At 35.5% G+C, this 25,058-nt stretch overlaps 7 protein-coding genes across 7 annotated transcripts; 4 read left to right on the top strand and 3 right to left on the bottom strand.

Moving 5' to 3' along the window:
* Positions 1-35: 35 nt before the first annotated feature.
* On the top strand, positions 36-5,724 carry MONOS_7337 (putative Myotubularin; the record flags this gene model as incomplete). The annotated part of the gene is made up of 6 exons (XM_067877652.1): positions 36-247; positions 298-470; positions 540-4,334; positions 4,495-4,837; positions 4,969-5,190; positions 5,281-5,724. Exons 1-6 carry the CDS (start codon positions 98-100, stop codon positions 5,722-5,724), a joined length of 5,127 nt encoding a protein of 1,708 aa, XP_067725884.1. The 5' UTR covers positions 36-97.
* Positions 5,725-5,938: 214 nt separating this feature from the next.
* MONOS_17697 (uncharacterized protein) lies at positions 5,939-6,640 on the bottom strand (the record flags this gene model as incomplete). Its single annotated transcript, XM_067870641.1, has 5 exons — positions 5,939-6,015; positions 6,078-6,157; positions 6,214-6,293; positions 6,344-6,422; positions 6,498-6,640. 5 exons carry the CDS (start codon positions 6,638-6,640, stop codon positions 5,939-5,941), a joined length of 459 nt encoding a protein of 152 aa, XP_067725883.1.
* A 155-nt stretch (positions 6,641-6,795) lies between these two features.
* Positions 6,796-10,579, top strand: MONOS_7338 (putative Lmbr1-like motif protein). The gene is made up of 4 exons (XM_067877653.1): positions 6,796-8,059; positions 8,260-8,910; positions 9,123-9,614; positions 9,711-10,579. Exons 1-4 carry the CDS (start codon positions 6,830-6,832, stop codon positions 10,377-10,379), a joined length of 3,042 nt encoding a protein of 1,013 aa, XP_067725882.1. The 5' UTR covers positions 6,796-6,829; the 3' UTR covers positions 10,380-10,579.
* A 286-nt stretch (positions 10,580-10,865) lies between these two features.
* Positions 10,866-12,282, bottom strand: MONOS_7339 (putative phosphatidylinositol transfer protein 1; the record flags this gene model as incomplete). Its single annotated transcript, XM_067877654.1, has 6 exons — positions 10,866-11,156; positions 11,240-11,563; positions 11,620-11,688; positions 11,737-11,928; positions 12,044-12,155; positions 12,218-12,282. 6 exons carry the CDS (start codon positions 12,280-12,282, stop codon positions 10,866-10,868), a joined length of 1,053 nt encoding a protein of 350 aa, XP_067725881.1.
* Positions 12,283-12,325: 43 nt separating this feature from the next.
* Positions 12,326-14,222, bottom strand: MONOS_7340 (putative 4-phosphoerythronate dehydrogenase). The gene is made up of 2 exons (XM_067877656.1): positions 12,991-14,222; positions 12,326-12,879 (listed from the first exon to the last, which is right to left on the bottom strand). Exons 1-2 carry the CDS (start codon positions 13,930-13,932, stop codon positions 12,625-12,627), a joined length of 1,197 nt encoding a protein of 398 aa, XP_067725880.1. The 5' UTR covers positions 13,933-14,222; the 3' UTR covers positions 12,326-12,624.
* A 6,339-nt stretch (positions 14,223-20,561) lies between these two features.
* Positions 20,562-21,935, top strand: MONOS_15989 (uncharacterized protein; the record flags this gene model as incomplete). Its single annotated transcript, XM_067868893.1, has 3 exons — positions 20,562-20,870; positions 20,921-21,367; positions 21,606-21,935. 3 exons carry the CDS (start codon positions 20,562-20,564, stop codon positions 21,933-21,935), a joined length of 1,086 nt encoding a protein of 361 aa, XP_067725879.1.
* A 1,090-nt stretch (positions 21,936-23,025) lies between these two features.
* MONOS_15988 (putative Uncharacterized transposase-like protein) lies at positions 23,026-23,757 on the top strand (the record flags this gene model as incomplete). Its single annotated transcript, XM_067868892.1, has 1 exon — positions 23,026-23,757. One exon carries the CDS (start codon positions 23,026-23,028, stop codon positions 23,755-23,757), a length of 732 nt encoding a protein of 243 aa, XP_067725878.1.
* Between the last annotated feature and the right edge of the window lie 1,301 nt (positions 23,758-25,058).

Below are 25,058 nucleotides of genomic sequence, written 5' to 3'. Positions count from 1 at the left end.
TTTAAGAAAAAATTAAACTTGACCCTTTATAAATAAAAAGGAATAAATTGAAGTGTTTTTACAATTAAAAGGCAAAGGGAAAAGTTTCATTGTGTGAATGAGCACTTACACTCCAAAACTGCTTCCTGGGGAATTTGTCAAGCCTGGTCATACGTTTCCAGATATTTCTTTTAATGACCCACATCTTATTGGAACTTTAAGAGTGACAAATTATCGATTATTATTTCATATTGATCCAGTTAAAGTGGTTTGTTGTTCTTGTTCTTAATTTTATTTCCATTTACATATATTATCAAGCATATTGAACCAATATGGCGTGAGAATCAGGTTGTTTATCGTCCACACATCCCAAAGTTGAGTGTTTCTCTTATGCATATCCTTTCGTTAGAGAAAATTGGATCCTTAACATCTCAGTCTAATAGAAAAAATTATTACCTAAAATTGTTTTTAAAAGATGGAAGAACAATACAGTTTGCTATTTTTTTCAAAATTTTCAATTTTTTTAAATTGTTTTCGAATTTTTCGAACTTTTTCCTCAGCCTTGCAACTTCCCCATGCAAAGGAATACGAGGAGAATTAGCAAATGCTATTCGATTATCAGTTTTCCCCAAAACTCCGAATAAGCAACCTCTTCTATTTGCTTATACGTATTATTCTGCTCTTCACTCGGAATTTCAGTCAACGGTCGATGAATCATACGAATTTATGTCATTCAACGAAGCTGATGCGGAACATCCTGGATTAAAGACACAACCGTCATCAACTGCTGAGCAGATTGCCATTGCGACAAGAGAGAATATAGTTACAGAAAAAACTTCTCCAACAAATCAATCGAAAAGTGAGGAGGAAAACGAATTAATGCAATACCTGCAGCCGGAACTTGCTGGCCTGCTTGGTCTTACTGGTGCAACATGTGTCACAGAAGATACGACAAGTTCACAAGAAAGTTCACTTGCTCCTCAATCACAATTGCATGCCTCTGATGCATCGGCTCAAAACTCAGCAAAAAATGGTGAAGATGAACACTCGAAGTTTGAAGATCATCCTCCGGCCATCTCGCCAGAAAAGTATGTTCAATGGAGCCATTGCGATATGCTGTCAGAGTATCTCAGAATGGGTGTGCCTGCGCCTGATGGAGGGGAAAAGAGGAAGGCTCGAAAGAACACGAAGCACAAGAGGCATTCAGCAAAAGATGCATCACAACGACTAAACTCTTTCAATATCCAAGAATCTCCTTCTGCAAAAAGTGGCAGTTCTGTTTCATCTGCTGCTTCGTTGCCTTCTGCAGCAGCGTCTGTTCCATTGTCTTCTTCTGCTCCGCTCTGCTCATCTCCACTTGGCAGCATTTCGCTCTCTTCATCTGCAAATCCTGTCTCTCCACCACATTCAACATCTCCATTCTCTCCGCCGCCTTCGTTTGCATTGCCCCAGTTCTTCTCCTACAATGGCCCATCGAGCTCATCCACCCAACTGACTCCTCCGTCACCTCTGCAGCCATCGATGTTCTCGTTGCCAGCATCGATGCATCCAGCTAACACTTCATCATCTGCTGCTCAACAGACAGCAACTGTAACAGCAGCAGCAGCAGCAGCAGCAACAACAACAACAACAACAACAACATCGTCATCGTCATCTCTGTTGATGCATGAGACTTCTTCAGTTGCTGAGACCAAACCATCATCAGTGTCAATCTCTACTCCTGTTATGTTTGCTTCTCCTCTAATTGCTTCTTCAACATCAACAAAGAAGAGCAACAGAAAACCAACTGCATCTTCACCAGGAATGGCGTTGTTCAACAAATTCTTTGATGTTTCTGCTGCTTCACCTAATCGAATATATCTTCCGCCTGAAAGTGACAATGAAGGAGATGATGCAGCAGCTGATGATAACAACACAGAAAAAGACAAAGCAAACAGAAGTCAGCTCTCTTTGAGCGACAACAGTGCAAATGCTTCAAACGCCAGCTGTGCCAGTCTCAATTCCCTGTCTTCAAACAAGTCTCTCTCATCTTCTTCATCATCCATCCGTCGTATATCCACTCGGCGTGTTTCTGTGCCACTCCACCGCAGCTGGCGCCTGACAATGGCGAACATCCTGTACAAGCTGTGCAGTTCGTATCCGCGTCTGCTGGCTGTTCCGGCTGCTGTCTCTGACGTGCTGCTTCTTCAGTCGTCCACTTTCCGAGCGAGGGAGCGTGTGTGTGTTCTGTCGTATCTGCACTCAAATGGAGCAGCACTCTGCCGCTCTGCTCAGCCAAAGACAGGAATTTCAATTGCTGCGAAGAGAAACTGCGCAGATGAGAAAGTCATTGAAGCAATATCGCTCTGCACAAAGAACACAAAAACAGCTGTTGGCGAAGGAAACAAAAAGTTGAATCAGAAAGGAAGGAGCGAAACAAAAAGGGGGAAGAGAAAGGTAAAGAGAAAAGAAATTAATGACAAAAAGTCAAATGTGTTGAATGGCAAACAAGATATCTCTATGAATACAACAAATCTTGGGGAATGCGTCAATTCTGCAATAGGAGCATCTATTGAAGAACGGAGTGTTCGGGGAGAAGAAGGAAAAGAAAACAATGATGATAGAAGTTGCCATTCCTTTGTTGCAAATAACTCCCATTTTACGAGTGAAGAACATGAGGAATCTGATGGAGATCGTTTTGATGGTAGTGAAGAAGAAGAAGAAGAAGAAGAAGATGATGATGATGATGAATTTGATGAATCAAGCAGCAACAACGAATTCACTGATGAAGACATTGAAAGCGTGAGTATGTCTGATGTGTCTGATATTTGTGATGTCTGCACACTCAACAAGTCCACACTGGATGCGCTGGAAGAAGCGGAAAACGAGCATATTGACATCTCATTCAGAAAAGTCTCCAAAAAAGATGGACTTCTCGTTGATTCAGTGCACATTCCATCGAAACTGCCTTGTGAGGACAGTAAAGTGGAAGGAGACAGCATAAATTTATCAACCACAATGCAAGAAAATAATACAAAAGAAGATAAAAAAGACGAGCACAATGAAGATGATGAGTCTGCCTCTCGACTTCTTCGAAATGCCATCAGCACGATGCTTCCTTCCTCTCCTTATCAAACTGTTGATCTTCCGCTTCAAAAAGAAGAAGCGGTGGAACAGAACGTTACAAGCAAAGAAGTTGCAAGGGAAGAAGGGAAGGAAGAGAACAATGGAGATGATGAAAGCGATGAATGGGATATTTCTGAATGGGTTGAGGAAAGCGAAGAAGAGTCGCTTCAGGAGAAGCCATCACGTTCGATGACTCCTGCTATTGTAGGCGAAAATGCGAAGTCAACAACAGATCAAACAGATCCTCATAATGCAGCTGAGTCCAATAACTCTTCACAAGATGTGAATGGATCTGAGAAGACAGAGCAAAAAGGAGATGCAAATTCAACTATGAGTGCAGATGAGTCGCATTTGATTGTTGTTGGTGACGACGAAGAGGAAAGCGAGGAGGAGCCAATTGGGATTTCAGATTCTGATTCAGATACGGATGAAGAGCTTGGCGTTGTGGTGGACATTGCAGAGGATGAAGACAACACTGACAGGAACAGCGGCAGTTGTGCAAGCTCTGGTTCGAATGGAGATGATGATGCAATGTCTTTGATGGATGATGTGTTAGACACAGAAGAAGATTCCAAGTTTGTGGAAGAGAGCATCAAATGCGATATAGCTGCTGCACTTGAGACGTCGTTGCCGCAAAGGAAGGAGTCTGTTTGTGCCGTGCAGCAGAACACTCACACTCCAACAGCAGAAAAGGCAGAGAATCTTCCAGATGTTGTGAAGCAGCTGAATGGAATGCAAATAAATGAGAAAGGGAAAAGGGCTGAGAATGCAGAAGAGTATGATGACTCAGTGGAGATGGTTGGTGTTGATATGCTTGCTCCCGAGCTGATGTCTGTTCTTGGACTATCAATGGATGATATATCACAGGGGAATGTTGCTTCTTTTTCTTCATCTTCACCTTCATCATCATCAGCAGCAGTATCATCATCATCCCCATTAGCCACATCCACAACACAGGAGAAAGACAACTCCTCGTTCTATCACACAGGCAGCACAACAAGCAGAGCTGATGCTCCTCTTCTTGTCTCTCCGCTGCACATTGTGGATGCCCGGCCGTATCTGGCAGCATTTGGCAACTCTCTCATGAAAGGAGGCTTTGAAGACCAGAAGAGGCTGCCCTGGGCATCGTTTGAGTTCCTTGGCATTCCGAACATCCACACAATGCGCCTCAGCCAGAAGAAGCTGGCACACGCTTGTAGAATGGCTGTGGACGCTGTGTCTGAGTCAAAGAAGAGGATTCGATGGGAAGCGTATGCAAACACTGCTTCTTACTCATTTAAATTAATTTCAATATTATTGTTTATTTTTTATAATAATTATTAATCTTTGGACTTTTATTTATCTTCTTATCAATAATCCTTTATTTCCCATTCATCATTCTCTTTTTCATTCTCTTTTTCATTTCCACAGATTTGAAGCGTCTGTGCTTGCCACCCGGTGGCCAGAGTACATTTCTCTTCTTTTGTCTTCTGCGAAGTCTCTTTCAGTGCGGATGACGTGCCATGGGCAGCACATCCTCATCCACTGCAGCGACGGCTGGGATCGCACGCCAGCGCTGTGCTCACTGACAGCGATGATGCTCTGCCCTTTCTATCGGACGATTGATGGCTTTGTGGTGCTGGTGGAGAAGGACTGGGCAGCGTTTGGCCATCGCTTTGCTCTGAGGACAGGGATGAAGTATTCGCAGAAGGGCACACTCGATGAGAAGAACATCTCCCCAACATTTATGCAGTTCTTGGATTGCGTCTATCAGGTATGATAATGAAATATATCCTGATATATATATTCATGTTTATTTTATTCTCATTTATTAATATTAATATTATTATTATTATTATTGCTGTTGTTGTTGTCCATGTAATATGTTATTCTGTTCATCATTAGCTTTTACAACAATTTCCTGAAGCATTTGAGTTTAACGAGATGTTTCTGCTGTCCATCGCTAAGCATCTCTTCACCGCTCGTTTTGGAACCTTCCTCTGCGATTCAGAAGCAGAACGAGAAGAAAAGAGGATCCCTCTGCTGACTGAGTCGCTGTGGAGCTATCTGAAAAAGAAAGACAAAAGACAGAAGCTGCTCAGCAAGTCATATCGTCTTTCTGAAGAGGTATTGCTTTGTCTTTTTGTCAATCTAATTCAACATTTCTTTCATTTTTTAATTTTAATTTTTTAAATTTTCTTTGAAATTGTATCTAAGCCACTTCGGCCACAAACCCACAAAATCCATCTGTGGCCTATTTATTTCCCACACCACATCAAATTGAATGAGCCTCATTTTGTACAGGCTCAACCACACCCAACCTCCAAATCGCCACTTGTCCTTCCTCACCACACAAACACTTCCACACGCCAGCCATTTCACCAGCCAGCACCAAACACTCCACCCGAGCATCCTTCCATTAATTACAATGCTCTGCAGAATGCCTCTAATTCTGCTGGTTTTACAAATAGCATCTCTCCATCATCACCTTTCAATGGCTCTTCAACCACTTCAGCATCATCAACTGTTCCAGCACCACATGCAGATTCGCCTTCTGTGCCTTCTACTTCTGCTTCATCAACATATCCTGTTTCAATAGTCTTCCCAATTAACTTCACTTATCACTGCAGATTCCAAAAAGTTGCTTGGAACACGAGCTGAGAGAGAGATGTAATAATTATTATTGTTTATTGTCTTTTTTTATTGCTTATGCATAGGTTGTTTATCAACAACCTTGCTAAAAGAAGAGTGAAATGAATCATTATATATTTTTTTCCGTTTCATTGAATTATCCGTTCCTTTATTTTTGTCTTCCGAGAGATGATGTTCAATCTGTTGGTTTCTGTGAATGAATTCGTTTGCTTTGTTTTGTTGTTTATCCTTTTCTCTTTCGTGTAAATGTAAATCTCTCTGTGGCGTATATTTTTGGTTTTGAGTTTTTATTTCCGATGACTTTTGTGATGAAGATTTTGGTTGTGAAGTGTGTGGATGAAGAAATGAATCTCTCCGATGACCGGAGCTTCGAGACGATTTTTTGGGTTCTTCTGGTGGAGGACTCTGAAAATCTTCACGAGTTTTCTTCGTTGGTTTGTATCTTAGAAAGAGAGAAAAATATTGAGAAAATAAAACTTATAGGATAATATCTCAGACATCAATGCCATTTCTTCGTCAGAAATTGAAACCCCACGCTGTTTTTTGAATATTTCCTTTGGTGGTTCAAATGACTGTTTCTAAGCAAAAATTGCCTTTTAAATATTTTTATTCAAAAAGGTTAACAGACTTCTAATGCAGAATTAAACCCACCAAAAGAACGATGTCCATTTGAAGAGCGCTCTCCTTTAAGTGAAATGACGCGAGCACTTATTTCAATTTGAAAAAAATTTATAGCGTGAAAAACAAACTTATTAAAGTTTCAGAGACAGTGTTAAATATACCCTTTTGAGACATCTTGTAATTTCCAGTGGGAATCGGCTTCTTCTTCTATTTTAGCTTTTTCCATAGTTTCTTTTTGTGCAGCTTTTTTCATGAATTGAAGCTGCATCAAAGTTTTTGATGGAGTTAATCCAGGTTTACTCATTTTAAGATCGAATATTCCAACACATTTTAGAGAACAAAAACAATGAACATGAAAGTGTTTCTTTCATTTCGAAAATGAAAAGCTGAACAAAGCCTGACTCGTTTACTCTAAAATAAAAATATTTGTTTTATGATTTGAAAAATGCTATGGCTATGGGTAGGATCAATATAACGGTTGAACTACACAAAAATGAGTCAGCCGAGAGCACCACCACCAGGATCGCATCTTCATCGTCAGCACCTTTCAACTATTAATAAAGCAAACTTAAAAGGTGAAGCTGGAAAAGCTCCAAGAGGCAATCTTTATGAAATATCTCCAACAACAACTGAACAGACAGGAGCAGCAAAAAAGAAGCCAACAGGATTTTCATTTGGAAAAAGTGCTGCACAAAAAACAGCAGAGATGCAGAAAAAGGAGCAACAGACTTATTTGGAACAAATGAAGCAGGTGTCATTCTGTGATGATGAACGTTATTCATATGAAAACTATCCTGCATTTCCCCTTGTCAGCTTTCTTCCTCTTCTTACTAGAAAGACAACTGCTTCAAAGTATGTTCCTGTAACGGGAAAACTTAGACTTCCAATTCCTGATACATTCGTTTTCATTGGAAAAGAAGAAGTGAAAATGTGGCTTATAACATCAGAAGAAGGTTATCTTGAAAAAATTGAAACATTTACAAATAGAGATATCATTATGGCAATTGGGCGACCAAGAGGTCAAGAAAATGTTTTGACAGCTGTTTTGAAAGTGAAAGATAGAAGAGGAAAGGCAAATGAGTTGAGTGTTTTGAATACAGAAGATTTGAAAAATATTATCATGTCACCTCCTACAGGAGATTATGTTATTCAGAGATTTGTCCAATCGAAAGGTCCTAATCCTTCATTGACTCGTGTCGTTTGGCGAGCATCTCAAGCAAGTGTTGCTTACACTCTCACTGGAAAAGGAAGATTTTCTGATGATACAGAACCAGACTTCAGGAAACGTTTTACGGTGTGCACAGATGTCCTGAACGGATGTACGGTATTTAAGACGAGTGGAGCACCAGTTCGAGAGCCAATTGGGCTTACTGAAGGAATTGTGGCATATGTTGGGAGGCAGCACGGAATCAAGCTGTCTGAATTGGTTTGTGATTGGATAAAGGATGCAGCAGACAAATGGTGGTTCATACAAGTAAAATCTCTTCGGGTAACACCAGAGTGCTTGCAAAAGTGGAAGCAACTCGGAGCAGAACGAATGCGAGGTGAAGGGGGTGATAACGGGGGAGAGTCACCAACAAAGAGTTTGATACCGCGTGCCAACAAGAAACAGGAGTATGTCAGACTTGCTCGATGCAAATGCTGCAACATGATGCATCCGCCATCTGAACTCGTTCACGAACTCACATTCAAAATGATTATTCAGACTATTAATCATCTCACAGTATGATAAAAACTTACGGATCATTCTTTTTTGAATAATTGATTCTGCATTCATTTAAATTTTTGTGTTTTTGAGTTATGAATTGAAATGTAATTCTTGTTTCTTTTTGGAAAGCAAAAACTTTTCATTTCCATTTAATTTTTATATACTCAATTTTGAATGTCTGAATCTATGAATGTCTAAATATCTGACTGCATCAGCATCGTGGAGAGAAAATCGAGTTCTTCAACCGAACCGATCTGAAAGTGCGGGACAAGCTGGCGATGACGCGTGTGTTCAAAGTGTGCAACAGCTGCTACGAGCTGTACAACGCCGAGAAGACGCTCATCACCGTTGAGAAGAACTTTGCGAAGGCTGTTGGCATTCCACTCGTGATGGACGACACCTGCGAGGTGCAGGTCGTTCCTCCAGAGAGAAAGCCTTCCACACCTGACTTCGAACCCCAGGCATCTTCTTCTTCCTCTTATTCCTCTCGCTCTGCACTCTCCAGCAGCAAAAGCAGCTCTTCTTCCTCTTCTTCTTCTTCGTCTGGCACCTCTTCATCTGCCCTCTCTGCACAGAATGCGACGACCACAAAGGAGCTGCTCAAAGCCCAGCCGACTCTGCATCTATCTCGTCTGCTTGTGTGTATCTACAACATCTTCAATCTTCCCCCCGGCGACTACACGCTCTGCTACCAGCTTCTCGGCCACACCATCACCCAGCAATTCTCCACCGCCGAGCCGTCTTCGGAGATGTTTCTGCCTGACTCCGATGTCATTTCATCCATCTCGTCCCTCAACAAGTTCCAGGTGCTCTACTTTGTGGCTGACCAGAAGAGCTTAGACGTCTACTTCAAACAGCAGCAGCAAGTGTGCTTTTGACTCACTTCAATATTTTGTGGAATGTGATTTGTGGAATGCTTGTTGGAAATTTAGACACAAAACTTTGTTTTTCTTTTTAAAATAAAAAATTATTTATGTTATTTTGTCCCATTGAATTTTATTTTTCCGTTCTATTAATTTTTTTAATATTCTCATCTCAACATTTTCTCCATTTTTCTTCATTCTTTGTGATGTTTCAGTGCATTCGCTGTGTCATCCTCTCTGGCCATCCAAAAGGAATAGGCGGGACACACAATCTGCCCACAAAGAACGACAGAGACGCGGCTGTTTCGATGGCTGCTACATCAAATCCAATGCAGACACAGCGCACAATGAACAACACAATATCTTCAACTTCTCCTTCGCCGAATGCGACGATGAAGTCTGCCCGAAACGGCACTGTTGCAGCCACCACGCGCTTCCCCACACCCATCGGTACACCTTCTCCATCGCCTGTGCCATTCAATAGCGATGGCGACGATGCAGGTGCTGCCTCTCCTCTTCTGAGGAGCTTTGTGCAGGACGAAGGAGGCCTTCCTCCCCAGCACTCTGCAGCAATGAGCTATGTGGGCGAGTTTCCCATCAACATCACTTCATTCAATCCTCAGCTGGAGTCAAGCAGAATGGACTTTATGATCAACATGGAGCGTATTGTGCCTGACATCATCAAAGACATCTGCCCTCAAATGAAGGTCTGGTTCTTCTAATACTTTTCATATTTGACAATCTTATTATTTAATGTAATTTGCATGTGTTATTTTCATTCCATCTGAACTCATTTAAATTAGGCCACTGTTGCATATGCCCCGTGTGCCTCGTCTTCGCCAGAGGGGCTGGCTGAGATGCCTCTCTGGGAAGAGAAGGGGATCTACATTCCACACCACTCCTACTTCACCTGCGAACCTCTTCCAGATGAGTGGGTGCTGCTGCTTCCACAGAACAAGGCTATTCAGTGGCGTCCAATGAAGTTCTTCCCACGCGAGGGTTATTTGTCAACAGTGAAAGAGGAAGAAGAGAAGGAGGAGATGAAAGATAGAGAGGCAGGTGGAGAAGACGAGAACCAGCCATTCTTCACTGACGATGACCAGCCACTTCCTGTCTTCAGAAAGCACTTTGAGCGGCTGAATGCAAAGAAGAAGCGCCCAATTGCACAGAAGCCTTCGATGGCATCTTCTCTTATTGTTGAGGAAGAGCCAGAACCAGAGCCTTCAAAAGAGGAGGAAGGGGCGATGCAAGAAGCGGAGAATGCTGAAGGAGGAGAGGAAGGAGAAAGAGAACAGCAGGAAGGCGGAGAGGGGCAGACGGGAGAAGAGCAAAGAGGAGAAGAGGGAGAATATGCAGAAGTTGAGGAGAATCATGAAGATGATGGGCTGATTCCGAGGAAGGAAGAGGAAGAAGGAGAACAAGGGGATAACGATGAAGTGATGCAGGAGGATGTTGGCCAGAGTAATCAGTAATGTGGTATTATTTTATTTTTCAATTCACTTTGAGAAAAAAAAGGAGGAATGCAAAGGATGTGTGGTGAGAAGTATAATTATCTTTAATATAAATTTATGGTGAAATGTCTTGTTTTAATCTTTCTGGCTTTCAATCACTTCTATTTTTATTGTATTTTTCATGTTAAAATCAAACAGCTTGTACTTTTATTCATCATGCATTCTGTTATTTAATGCGCAATGAATAGAAATCATGACTTTTAGTTGCATGAAACAAAAAAAAAATGAGTTACATAGAAAAAAATGAATAAGAAAATTTAAAAAAAAATGTATGACTAATCAATAGAATGAAATTCTCTCAAAACAACATAAATATGAAACATAATCAAATTTGCTTTAAAAATAAAAATAATCAGAAATCCGCAATTTTTCCTAGATGACCCTTTTTGCTGATAACTGTTACTATACATTTAATGAACAATTTACACATGGCCAATTGTCACTAGCTCACGTGTCAGATGATTGCTCATTTTTATTCACAGGAGGCGTCTGAGGCATTTCTCCATGGACAGTCGAAGATGAAGGTGTTGCTGAAGAAGAAGGCGCTTCTTCTTCAACGCGAACCCTGCCCATTTCCATCGGAGTGTTTGAGTCTGATTCAATCATTCCAGACTCCAAATGTTCCTCATATTGCCCCAAAATGTCTTCTTCGCTCATAAATTTCTGTTCTTCTGCTTTCTGTTCCTCTTCGCTGTATTCCTCTTCTTGCTCTTCTGGTGGAGGGCTTTCTTTCATTTTCTTTCAAAATAACAGGTAAAAAAATGAGAAATTTTTATTTTATATTTCTTTTAAAAATCATTCAAAATATGATTGTGACATACGACCATCGACTGTTTATATTGGCTGTGTGCAAAGTCCAATATTTCTGATTCGCTCATTCCGTAATATTCGTCTATCCAGCAAAATAACTGCCGCTGAGTGTTGCCAAATATGGTTCTGCAAAGAGACGGCACATAACTCTCAACAAGAGTCTGCAGTCCGAACCATTTCAGCTCCACTCTCAGCAATTTATAGCAAGTCACGACGGGCCATTCTTTGGCCTCTGGACTTTCCCACCATTTTGGCACTAATGGTCCTCTCCCTGTCTTTTCTGATTTGAATGTTGTGGGATCTTCTTTGCATTTATACTCCCTTGTATTGGATTTCTTGATAAATGAAATTAGCGATTTGAGGGGAAATTGACAAACAGAAAATACCACACCGCTTTAACCCCGAGATCAATAAGTTCAATTTTTCTCATTTTAAGCTCGCTTTCTGAAAGATTATGAATCTATAGCAAGTTGTAAATTTTGAGAAATTTTCTATTCTAACTTCAAACATTTTCCTCAACAGGGGGACCTGGTAAATGTCTTGTTTCCACAACCATTTTGAAACGATCTTTTAGCCATACATTGGAATAAGTCGTTTTTGTATATGGAAATGCATTCCAGCTTTCCTCTTCTAAAATAAGTGAAGTTTTTGGAACAACTGCTCTAACAAATCCAGGAACTTTTGAGCCTACGTGCATCCTCTAAAAAATATATATATATTGGAGTAATGTATTTGCATAACATTGTTATGTTATTTTAAAGAAAGTTATTGAATTATAAAATTAAGGTCAAAAAATTTTTTGTTAAAAAGGAGACCTTAAAAGTATGTCTTCCGTGAACTCCATCTTTTATAAAAGGCTCATCAGTAATAAGATCAATTCCATCTCCTGAGCCGCTATTTTGTAAAGATGCTTTTGCAATTATATATCTAAAATTTCATTTTCATTTATCATATATTCACAGTTTGTTTTTATTTCAAAAATAGCAAACGTTGCTCCCAATGGATATTCTTTTATATTAAGAGGAACTGTTATGCGATATTCCACAATTCTCATAAATAAAAAATTAAATACTCAATCAAGAAAATAATTATGGTATATGTGAAATTCATAACTTTTAAATGAAGAGAATTAATTATTAAATGGAAATGTTAAAGTTTCTTTTTCAAGAAAAAATTTTTTTAAATCAAATTGATAAATTAAAAATCTAAAAAAAAAAAATTGTACATAAATAAATGCCCATCAAAATAACAAAGCAACGTTAAACTTCAAAATAAAATTGAAAAAACTTTCAAAAAATCTCTTTTCTGTTCATCAATAAACTTAGTTTCAATCAAAATTTTATTGAATATGTAATAACTCATAAATTAAGATGTTCATAAACAAAAGAAAAGATTATTAATATCCTTCTTTCCAATTCATTATGTACAGCAGGTCAGGAACCCATTCTTCTGTTCTGCCCTCCTTTAATGCAGATTCTTCTGCTTTCATTCCTGCAGCAAATCTGGAGAGATTTTCCTTCAGTAGAGGTGTTATAAAATCTCCATTCTGAGGCCACCCGGAACAATGTGGCGTGATTGTAACTTGATCTGGTGAAAGCTCTGTTAATAAACGAGAAGAAGATGGAAGCGGTTCCATTTCCTGAACGTCAAGCTGCATGATACAAATTAAATTGACGATTGTTCCATACAAATGTTTTGAAAGAGCACATTGTTATCAATTGAAAGGAAAATAAAAATAATTTAAAAGTTAGGAAAAGCAAACCACAGCATGACTTATTGTACCTTTCTTCAGAATGTCGACAAGTACATCTTCTTTGATAATTGTGCCTCTTCCAATATTTATAAAAATACAACTTTTCTTGCATGATTCCATTGGTGATGGAATTTCCTTTCCTTCTGAATCTAATCTACCTCCAAGTAAATGTATTGTTTCTAATGTTGTTGGAAGTACATTTATAACCACATCAGCCTTGCTTAAAAAAGTTCTTAAAGAAGTTTGTTTCTCGTCATCTCCCAAAATTGGATACATTTCTTCAAAACATAACTCAGAAGGTGGTAAATGCGCATTTACAGGTGTCTCCACTTGAGGTGTAACAATCGGCTCTCCTTCCTTTCTTTTTCTACGACAAAGTCCTATTACAGTGCATCCCAAAGCATATAATCTCCGTGCAATATCTTGACCAATTGAACCAGTGGCCCCCATTATTCCAACTGTAAGTTGAGATAATAGAGGAAATTTTGTATAATTGTCACGATCCACATATGGAGAATCTAACTTTATTTGAACTTCTTTCATTTTAAAAAAGGATCTTTGGACTGCAATCATCATTGAAATACAATATTCCGCCATTGTTGGACCGTAAAATGTTGCTCCGCGTGTGACGACAAATGGTAATTTGGCGAATGTTGGAAAATACGGGCAAGGATTCATCTTCATAAAATATTCAAGTCCAGCAGCCGTACTTTGAAACCATCTCAGATTTGGACATGAAATTTCTGGATTTGAAAGTAGATGAGCAAAATGAGGTTCACCAATAACTACATGTGCAGATTTCAATTGAGTTTTGATTTCATCATCGGTTCCAGAAAGGCGATCTACATAGGAAATCCGAGTTTCAAAGGGGAATTCAATCTCTTTCAAAAATTTTTCAAGTTTTTCTGGAATCTCTTTCACTGCAGAGCACACAAAAAAGTTAAATATCATAAAGAAATAATTTAATAATGCATTATTAGATCTTTTTCGGAGAATTATCTTTTTTGGAAATTTTTTTCTGAATATTTTAATTAAGGTTTTCGAATATTTTTTGCTTCGAGTGAAAACACTGAAAAGAGTTTTCTTTGAATATTTTTTCCTGACAATTGATAATATGAAGAAAAAACTATTTCACGTTTGTTTCTTAATTTCCACTGAAAAAATATATAAAAGAAAAAATAGAAAAGAAAAGAAAAGAAAAGAAAAGAAAAAGAAAAGAAAAAAAAAAAAAAAAAAAAAAACATTCAAAAATTAATGAAAATACACAACTTCATGCATTAATATTTGAATATTGAAATATTGAATATGCAATGTGTTCTGGAAATTTTTCAAATAGAAATGGATGATTTTTAAAAATGCATTGATTATTTTTGATAGTGGATTAATAAATTCAATTATTTCGAAAAATAATAAAAATTAATAATTTTATTTTGAATCCTGAGAAAGAATTGTTATGTTATAATGCATACGATGAATCAAAGCTTTGCATAAAACAGCTTGAAAACCTTTATTTTTCACAAATTACGATATTCACACAACCACAAAATATGCAAAATACATTGGACATTCAGAAAAATAATTTTGAAAATTCGGAGAAACTCAAAATCCAATTTCTCCGAATTTTCAAAAATTATTTTTTAAATATTTAGTCATCACGAAAATGAATGTCCGGAATGCCAAATGAGTTAGCTTTGCTTTGATATATTTGGAGGAATATTATCAGATTTTCTCTTTGAATGGTTGTTGTGAAATGGATCTTGTCCGGTATTTTGTGCGATGTCCGGTATTTTATGCGATATCTGTATTGTGAACAATTTTTTTTTTTTTTTTTTTTTTTTTTTTTTTTTTTTTTTTTTTTTATTTTAGCAAAAAAGAAAACTGTTCTTTCAATTGCTTTGATCTTTTTGATTATTCATTTCTCAAAAATGAGAAAGAATGGAAATTTCAAATCAACAGTTTGTTTTCGCACAACTTTCTTTTTGTAATTGGGACAAAATATTTGACTTCAGGCATCTTCATTGAAAAATTCTGCACTTTTCATTAACTATTTGGGTGATTCTTTTTGAAAAGTCACAAATGTTTCATTTTCAAAAATAATTTAATTTTCATATTTTGCTCAAATTTCTGTTTCAGCTCACAAATCTCCTCAAGAATGTTTGAAATAGCATTATCAATGAACAGATTTGATTGAAGTGAAGTTTGATATTAGTTAATAGAAATTTGAGAAAAATATGAAAATTTAATTTTATTTGATAATTAAACATTTGTGACTTTTCAAAAAGAATTGCCCATTTGATATCAAAAAGCACAATAATAATGGGTCATTTTTTTTGATATTCGTGAAATATTGGAAAATTTTTTGTTTTGATTTCAATGATGCCTGTAAGCAGGAATGAAAATCAATTTTATTTTTCAATCTGATAAAGTTTAAAAATGTTGTGAGAAAAACAATTTTTTCAATCTTTGTGCATAAAAAGCTTGAAAGTCCGTATTTTCTTCAATTATCTTCCAAACGATATCTATATAAAAAGACTTTGTGAGAATTACGTTTCACGAAAAATATGAAAATTTTTTTGAATTCTTTTTGTTTCACAAAAATTTTTTGATAAGTTTATTTTGTTAAAATTTCTTGTGAAAATGAAGATTGATAATTTTTTATTAACAGTATCGTTCAAACTCACCAAATTTCATCAGCATTGAACTTATAGCATTGTCAAGCTTTTATTTCCACTCTTCTGAATATTGATAAGTTGGAATGAAAATTTGATATAACAATTCAGTTTTCATTTTCACTTGAGAATTATGCAAAATTGACTATTTTTAACAAATTTCGATTATGTTTTTGTATGGTTGAAATAATCATTATCAAAAAAGAAAGAAAGAAAGAAAGAAAGAATAAAAACAATTGATTTTCTTTTTTTGAGCTTCTTTTTCAATGAAGTGAAATTTTGGTGGTTTTTTTTTTTTTTTTTTTTTTTTAAGAAAAAAATTATTGTTTATTTCTCAAAATTTTTCAAAATTCTCTGTTATTTTATTAAAAGATTTCAGTTCCCATTCATGAATTTTCACCAGAATGAAAATAATACTTGATAATAGAACTATATAATTTTTTTCAAGAAATATTTCAATTTGAATATATTCAAAATAAAAGATATCAATTTAAATCTATTTATCTTCAATCAAATCAGTTTTAATTGACTCAATTTATAATTCAGAAATTCTGGGATAATGATCATTTTAGAAGAATTGAAATAATGGTTAAAATTGTTGCTAATAAATATTTCTGAAAATAGGTTGTGTCTCAAATTTTTTGATAATAAATTATGGAACGTTTGGAGCAAAGAAATACCATTCCAAATCAATATCATGATGAAAAAGATTCATTTTTTCGAAGTATTAAAGACTTTGCATTTAAATAATTAACAGACACATCAATTGCATTCTTTCGACTGACGGGCTTTGCTCGTTCAGAATTCAACATTCTTTTATGTCTTCTTTCCGATTATTCACACACACAACGAGGAAGAACAAAATCAATAAATTCTCTTGAAGAACAGCTCTTTTTTGACTTCTCAACTTTCTTCATCATGGATCTTGCACATTAATTCATCTTCTTGCAAAGCCAAGACATTCATCTCAAACTTCAACAGTTCGTCTTCTTCATTCTTCTGTTGAAAAATTGAAAAATTAATTTTCACAATTGTTCATTTTATTCAGACCAGAAAGAGTTACAGGATAAGAAAATATTTGCGTTGTTGTTGATTGAACGGTAATTCCAATTAATCGCCCAGGAGGAAAATTGGAATATAAAAAATAACATTTCAGTGGAAAACATCATATGTATTGAGTTTAATCGGAGGTGTGTGTCAATCCCAGATTGGGAACAGTCAGCACTGACAGTTCTGTATTCACAGGTTCAACTCATGACTTCACAATGTTGAAGGATAATTATCCAACTTATCAATCATTTCTTGGAGGAGCAAATATTCTTGTTGATTCAGAAAACATCGCTGTAAAGCCCCATCTCGAAGTGATAATTTCAAAACCTCTTAATACTCCAGAGTTAGCTTCTAAAAGAGTTGTTAAAAGATTTTTTGGAAGGTTGAAAACTTTGTTCACAATTTTTCGTCGTCCGTTTGTTTTTGATGAATCAAAAGTTTCTGACTATTTTTTTGTTGCCTGTTGTCAAACAAATTTTCAAATTCTACATAATCCACTGACAAAAAAAGATTCTGAAGAAAATACTCAAATAAAGAATGATATTTTGAGTGAAAATACACATAGGAAAGAAGCAAAAAGAAGAGCGAAGAAAGAAACATTCACGAATTGAAGAATAGACTCAATCTTGGAACTTCCATGGAACCCAACATTTATATAAATATCGAGAAAATAAGAGGCTTATTTTTCGTTCTTTCACCATTATTGAATTTTTCATTTTGAAAAAAAAATTTTTTTTTCAATTTTCTTATATCCATATTGATTATTATTGATGATTCTGTTATGGATCATTTAGATTCACAAAGGCTGCAAGCGAAAGAAAGAAGAATAATCGAAGTTCACAAAGTGACAAGTGAAAGAAATGAAAGAAGAGCTGAAATTCAGGATAAAGAAAGACAAAAAGAAGATAACTAACAACAAAAAACAGATTGTTTTCACTCTTGGCATCTTCCGATGCAATGGGACTATGTGAATCTCTTCAGACGATTTAATTTATATTTTATCTTCCCAATCGACATCTTTATCGATTTCTTCTGCTTCATCATCATCATCATCATTATCAACAACAAACTCAACAAATCATTTTTTATCATTTTTATCGTCGTCTCCAAATTTTGAAACAATTCAATCTTCTGATTTTTCGATCTTGGAAGATTCTTCAATTTCAGATTCTTCTCGATCAACATCAATATCATCATCTTCAACATCAATTCCTTCATTGAATCCAACATCTTCGAAAAAATCACACTTTTTAATCTCAAATGAGCTCCGAGAACGAAAGAAACTTTTCTGTTGGTTCTTTAGCTTCATTTGTAACTCCGTATCAAGAGAGAATCAAAGTTCCAGTTTTTTATTCACAATAGAATTCATTGAATGATGTTCTCAGTGCTTTTTTTGTCTTTGTCTCATTCATTCATTTTCAATGACATGTTTCAAATCATTTATAAATAATAATCATTCATTATTAACAACTTTTTTTTTCATGAAAAAAATTCTGATGTTTCAAAAAATATGAATAAAAATCATATTAGTCCATATTGCAGTTTTTATGTCTGATCGAAGTAATAATCAAAAAACGAAAGAAGTGAAAGCTGAAACAAGATAAAAATGAATAAACATTGTTGGTTTTTTTCTTTGGCACAATTTCTTCGTTCATAAAATAATAGATTTTGTCCAACTGATTCGATCCGAATCAGAAACAGTTATTCAATTTGATTGTTTACAAAAACAATGACATTGTTTATGAAATCAAATTTTTTTTATTCAAAAATTTCGTTTCGAAAATTTTCCTTGAATACCAACAAAAGAACTCTGAAAAATGAAAAAGCTCATAGAAGACATTTTTATCTTTGATTTGGAAATAACATTTGTTTTTGAAACAATTGCAATTATTTTATCATCAAAATACAAAAACACTTCACATTGACAAACAATCTTTTAAAAATCAACACCCCGAAAAAAGTTATGATTACAAAAATAATCACCCATGTAAAAAAACATTAATTATTATTTTGTAGAAAGTCTGAATACATCCAAAATGCAAATATCAAACTATGAAAGACTTATAAAATATAGTCGATCGAACGTGGCATATAGCAAAATTTAAAAGTGATCAAGATTCTGATTGAGTAAAATCGTATTTGATTCAATCAAAACAAATAAATACTTTCCAATTCACTATCACTTATTCTTTGCAAATATCATAGATTGACACGAAAAAGGTCTAATGTCAAATATTCCTTTCTTGAAAAAATTAAAGGGTGAGCACTTGGTTTTGACAGAAATCCGAAATTCGAAAATGTTTTTTCGTATTTTTTGAAAATTATTTTCTTTAAAATTGTGTATACACCAATCTGAAAATTTTAATTGGACTTTTATAAAAATAGTAATAATAATTTTGTTATATTCGTTTAATGCTGAAATTATTAATCACAGCGGTATTATCATTTCATTTTCAATACATATAAAACAAGCAACAAAAAATTTTCGAATAAGAAGTTTATTGAAAATAATAAAAGTGTATTGCGAAAAAATATTCATCGTTGGACAGCAAAACACCGGATTGAATTACTCTCATTTTTCTTCTCAAAAAGACATGTCAAAACCGTTGTGACAGAATTCGGTTAAGACTTATCAATAAATGCTGTTCAAGTTCATTCCAAAAAAACAAAATATACACTTGGGTGATTATTTTTGAAATCATAGCTTTTTCCGGGTGATGATAATAATGAAAAATCATTGTTAGAGAAAAGAAATTTGTCAGTGAAATAAAAAAATCATTTCAATTGTTTCAAATGCAAAAATTTAGTAATAAAGAAAGAACGTGACAGTTTCAAAAAGGAGTTGTCACTTTTCTGTGTTCATAAAAAAAAATCAAAACAAAATGGGGGTAATAAAGAACTTCCAAACATTTTTTGCACAAAGGACAAAATTAAGGTTTCACTCATAACTTTGGTAAACTCTATCAGGTTTAAAAATAAATTGGATTTTTTATAATTGTTAACATGCATCAATATTTTGATAACACAATGTTTTGTGACACAACAAATATTTCAATAAGGCTAATTTTTTTTGAAAAGTTCCTTTTGTTAAATTTTCAAATAGAATAAAAATTTCATATTTCGATCAATTTTCTGTTCCCACTCACCAAATTTCGCTGTCATGAAAATAATAACATCGCAATAATTTTTCTTTCATGACATCGAAATTTGGTGAGTGGGAACAGAAAATTGATCGAAATATGAAATTTTTATTCTATTTGAAAATTAAACAATAGGAACTTTACAAAAAAAATTAGCCTTATTGAAAAAAAAAATAGCTTGCATTTTTTGATCAAAAAAGACAATAAAAAGAACATAATTTTTTTATGAAAAAGCTTGAAGTGACATATTTCACCCCAAATTATCAAACTGAATTATTTGATCGAAAAGATGTGATTTCAAAAGTTATCACACATGTATTAACTCAATCAAATACTTTGAATCAATATTCAAATTAAAAAAAAAATTTCCGGAATCCATAAATGTGTTTTTAAAATGTGCTGTATTTTCAGAAGGTTTTGACAAATAATCATCACATTACATCTCACTGAACTTGAAGTTACAAAAATTTGTGTAATATACCAAACATTGCATGAAGTTTCTGTTAATGATTCAAAATGTTTATATCTTCAATGAATGTCTAAGTTTTTCAACTTATTAAAAGACTTTTTCAGTTAGCTTTTGAAGTTTTTCTTCACCATATCGAGATTGAAACAGGAACGTTTCTAAGTCTTTTATCTAGTCGGGGAGGAAACCCGATCCAGGGAGGAAACCCGATCCATTTTTGATCAAAAACTTTGATTAATGTTTTTGATCAAAACAATGGAAAAGAAACCTTCTCTTGTCAGAATTAAAGCATCGAGTGATATGCGTTCTATTGGAGATGAGTTTATCAAGGCCTTGTATGCCTATGATATTTTGCAATATTCCGGTCGTGAAATCGAGGAAAGCAGGTTGATTTCGAGAGGATGTTTGGTGAGAGCCTTGAAAGCAAGAAAAGAAGGGAGAGATTTAAGAAAAAACGGTAGACCAACATTGTTTACTAAAGCAGAAGAAGATGAGTTTGAAGAGAGGATTTTGGAGGACATTAGGATCGGAATTAATCACACGAAACGAAATATTATACAAATGGTGTGAAAACAAGTCTTTTCATCATTTTTTTAACTTTTTTTGTTTTTCAGGCAAATGAATTATTGTGCAAAAAAAGAAGCGAAGGAGAAGAAATCAAAACTGTGGACAAGCATTGGGTTGATCGTTTTTTGTTAAGACATAAAAAAATCAGCTTGCAAAAGCCGAAACCGCTGCCCATTGGAAGGGCTGCACATTCATGCAAAGCTGTATTAATTCCGTTTTTCGACGCCTACGAAAAATATTTCTTCAAAGTGAAACCTATTCCTCAATTGATGTTCAATATTGATGAAACATCAACAGTTTTTTCAGCTTTGTTAGAAGAACAGGTAGCTTCATCATCTTCTGTACCATCATCAATCACTCCAGAATCGTCTCTGCCAACCTCCACATCCATCATTGTAATGACTAGCGCCGATGGGTGCAGATACCTTGCACCAGTTCTCATTCACTTCAAAACAATTCCAGCTGAATATCTTCTTGCCACAACCTCAACTGAAGTTTTTATTCCAACCACGTCAGGCCATTTAACATCGTCATTATTTGCTGAATTGTTCAAAAAAAATATTTTTGCCAGAAATAAACAAAAAACGGTGCGCCATAGGAAAGCAATATGATCATGCTATGCTGGTCATGGATGGAGGTGTGGGTCATTTCAGCGATGAAATGAAAAAAGTTTGCAGAGACAATTTAATAGATTTGATAAAACTTCCTTCTCACACCTCTCATATTCTACAGCCCAACGACCAATTTGTGTTTGCGAGTTTAAAGAGGAATTTCAGCAAGGCAACGGAAAGCGGGAAGGCTACGACGGCTGCGGAGAGAAGAGAAGCATTTATTCGAACATTGAAAAATGGACTATCAGCTGCTAGTTACCCTTCAACGATAATTGCTTCGTGGAGGGTTTGCGGCTTATTTCCAATGGACAAAAATGCAGTTTTGAATCGTTTGCCTGATGCCCCTCCTCAATGGGCTGCCTCACAAATAAATCCTGAAAGAGCACCAGAATGTGCTTCATTTGGAGCAGTCTATTATTCATCTGACGATGATCATCAACTTTTTGCTTAAATTAAGACTTTTTCTCAATTTCAGTTAATAATACATTTATTTGAATTTCTGTTTTTGAAAATCGTGCTTATTATTTTATTCAGTTTTTTTTTTCTGTTAACAGTGCATTTTTCATATATTGAACATATTTTTTTCGTCAAAAAAACATAAAATTTCATCAATTTATCTTAAATGTTTTTTTAGATCAGTGGGTCGGGTTTCCTCCCTGGATCGGGTTTCCTCCCCGACTAGAACTTCATTGATGTTATTTAATCAATTCTTCTTTTATTAATCTCGAAACAAAAAGTTTGAGAAAGAATGAAAAAGTTCGAATCACATCGATGTGATTGAGTCACATCCGATAGTTGAAATGATGGGAACTCGATCCTAAGAAATTATATTCAAAAAATGGGAAATATTGATCCGTGAACAACGTTGGTTTATCGCTGATGTCTCAAACATCATTTCTTGATGTCTTGAGTTCCGTCGAAAAGCGAAATGCAATTCCAGAACGAGTTGAAGTTGAAAAAAAGGAGACAAAAAAATCTGTAATTGATTTTGCAAAAAAGTTGACAGGTGAACCAATAACATCATATTTCCGATTAACAGGTGGCATATGGGTATGATATGGGAGTTTTCAAAACTTCTTTAAACATATTTATTTGTAATTAATATGATTATTAATCATCATAATACATGTTAATAATCATCGGAAATCCATAATAATAATTTTCAAATTTTTTTTGAAAAAGGTCAATTTCAAGTTGTTATGGGTTGTGATCAAAATTGAAATATTGAAATGGCAATGCTGGATTTTCAGATAATTAAGCCGCATCAGCTGGATAATGTTTTCACAGACGAAGACGGAGCGTGGAGGTGGTTTTACGAGAATGTCTTGAAAAACGAAGCGAAAATTTGTGTCCGTTGCAGAAGAAAAATGATTGTTCTAAAAGGTGAATAGTTTTACAGATATTGGCACTGCTCAAAATGCAATAGAAAGAAATCTGTATATGATGAAACAGTTTTCTCTGGGAACAAATTAGGATTGGGGAAGGTTTTTAGAATCATTTTGTGGTATTGGGAAGGCGCAAATATTAAGTTCATTTCGAAAATGCTGGGAGTGGATAGGAAAACTGTTGGATTTAGGTGCAGTGTCGTTAGAGTTTCCTGCATGGAAATTTGGAATTTACATCAAAACTCAATAGGAGGAGAAGGAAAAGTGGTTGAAATTGACGAGGCTGTGTGGAGGAGAAGAAAATATAAGAGAGGAAGAAGAAAGGAACAAATTTGGATATTTGGTGGGGTTGAGAGGTTGGAGGGAGGTGGAGCTGGTCCTCGTTTTGTGAAAGTTGTGCCTAACAGAAAGAGGGAAACTCTTTTTCCCATCATTTTGGAAACAATTCGAAGTGGTACTTCAATTATGAGCGACGAGTGGAAAGCATACTCCACTTTGGATCAATACAATTACACTCACAAAACTGTATGCCACAAAAGAAATTTTGAAGATCCAGTTACGGGTGCGTGCACCAATACGATAGAGGGATTGTGGGGAACATTGCGCAAATCATTTCCTCAGTATGGAGTGAGAAAATCATTGATTGCAGATCATTTAGCTATGTTTCTGGTAAAAACATCTTTGAAATATAAATTTCAAGATATTTCACCTACGATCGTTAAGTATAAAGCTGTGGAAAAGCCAGCAGAAGTTCTTGCAGAAGAGGAAGTTGAAGATGAAGATTCCGAAATCCCTCAAATTGAAGATATTTTGGGAGATGAAGAAACTGAGGAAGAATCGTCAGGGCTCGAGACAGAAGAAGAAAAAACTTCAGATTATGAACCATAAATGATTTTTTTTATTTTTTTCATATTTTTTATTTTTCATCCACACACATTTCCGATGATTATAAACATGAATAATGATGAATAGTGACCATATGAATTACAAATAAATATGTTTTAAGGAGTTTTGAAAACTCCCATATCGTACCCTTATACCTAACAAGTTTTGCCCAGTTTGAATTCGATCTCCTTGTGCGACTTCTTAGCGATGAGGTTTCTCCCCACAGAGGAAAGGAAAGAGCAGTGAACGAGTTCAGAGATCAGTTATTTCTTTTAATGAATTTTTTGCATGATGGCTCTACAACATTAACTCATATTTTGGCATCTTCTTACTATCAAACAAAAAATTCAACAGTCAAATTGCTTCATTCAATTGTTTCCGATATCAAAGAGCCACTTACCCATTTATTTTTGACATTCAGAGAGAATCGCTTAATCGATATGAATGATGTTGCAATTGTTCTGGATTGCACCGTTTTACCAATAAACAGGCCAGGAGGTAGTCTAATGAATGGCAAAAAATTCTACAGTGGCAAACACCACATCTATTGTGTGAAGGTCGAAGTCGGAGTGAACCCTGCTGTTGGAACAGCCTGCACAATAAGTTCTGTTCACACAGGGTCCACTCATGATTTCACAGTGTTTAAGGAGCATTATCCGCTCTTTAAGGATCAACTGAAAGGCTCGAAAATACTGGCTGACTCTGCCTATGTCGGGGCAAAGCCAGAGCTTGATGCAATTATTACTAAACCTGTGGGTACTCAAGAATTGGCATCGAAAAGAGTAATAGTTGAACGGTTTTTTGGAAGGCTCAAGACGCTATTTCCTGTTTTCCGGAGGCAGTGGCCTTTTGAGCCTGAAAGAATAGCAGATTATTTTATTGTTGCCTGTTGTTTAACAAATTACCATATTTTGAAAAATCCTTTGACTACTCATGATCTGGATGCAAATCAACGTTTTTTAGATGCTCTGACAATTGAGTATTTGAAAAGACAGAAGGCAAAGAACATTGCAAATGAACAATACAGAGTTAGAATGAAAAATAGACTTAATCCGAGCCAAGTTCCATCACCAAGATTAACAATTCTGCCTATTCAGGCAGATAGTGTGTTTTTTATTTTTCAACCCATATTGTTCTTTTTCATGTTATTTATTCATTTTTATATATTTATATGCCATAACTTTACTTTTTCAGATGATTCGGATGAGTCCCAAGACCCAAAAGACGTTCAGATCCAAGAAAATATAACGAAAGAAATGAAAAAGAAAGTCTCATTGGAAGAAAAAGAGGAAAGAGACAAAAAA

This window comes from Monocercomonoides exilis (assembly GCF_001643675.1).
Source record: "Monocercomonoides exilis strain PA203 chromosome Unknown scaffold27-1312184, whole genome shotgun sequence".
Lineage (NCBI taxonomy): Eukaryota > Preaxostyla > Oxymonadida > Polymastigidae > Monocercomonoides > Monocercomonoides exilis.
Note: the sequence above shows the minus strand (reverse complement) of the source record. Positions and strands in the feature narration are given on the sequence as shown.

Coding starts and splice junctions, on each gene's coding strand:
- MONOS_7338 (XM_067877653.1), top strand. CDS start 6,830: ATGAGTCAGCCGAGAGCACCACCACCAGGATCGCATCTTCATCGTCAG. Junction 8,911..9,122: donor ACTTCAAACAGCAGCAGCAA/GTGTGCTTTTGA, acceptor GTGATGTTTCAG/TGCATTCGCTGTGTCATCCT. Junction 9,615..9,710: donor ACATCTGCCCTCAAATGAAG/GTCTGGTTCTTC, acceptor CATTTAAATTAG/GCCACTGTTGCATATGCCCC.
- MONOS_7340 (XM_067877656.1), bottom strand. CDS start 13,932: ATGATATTTAACTTTTTTGTGTGCTCTGCAGTGAAAGAGATTCCAGAA. Junction 12,880..12,990: donor GTACAATAAGTCATGCTGTG/GTTTGCTTTTCC, acceptor TGTATCATGCAG/CTTGACGTTCAGGAAATGGA.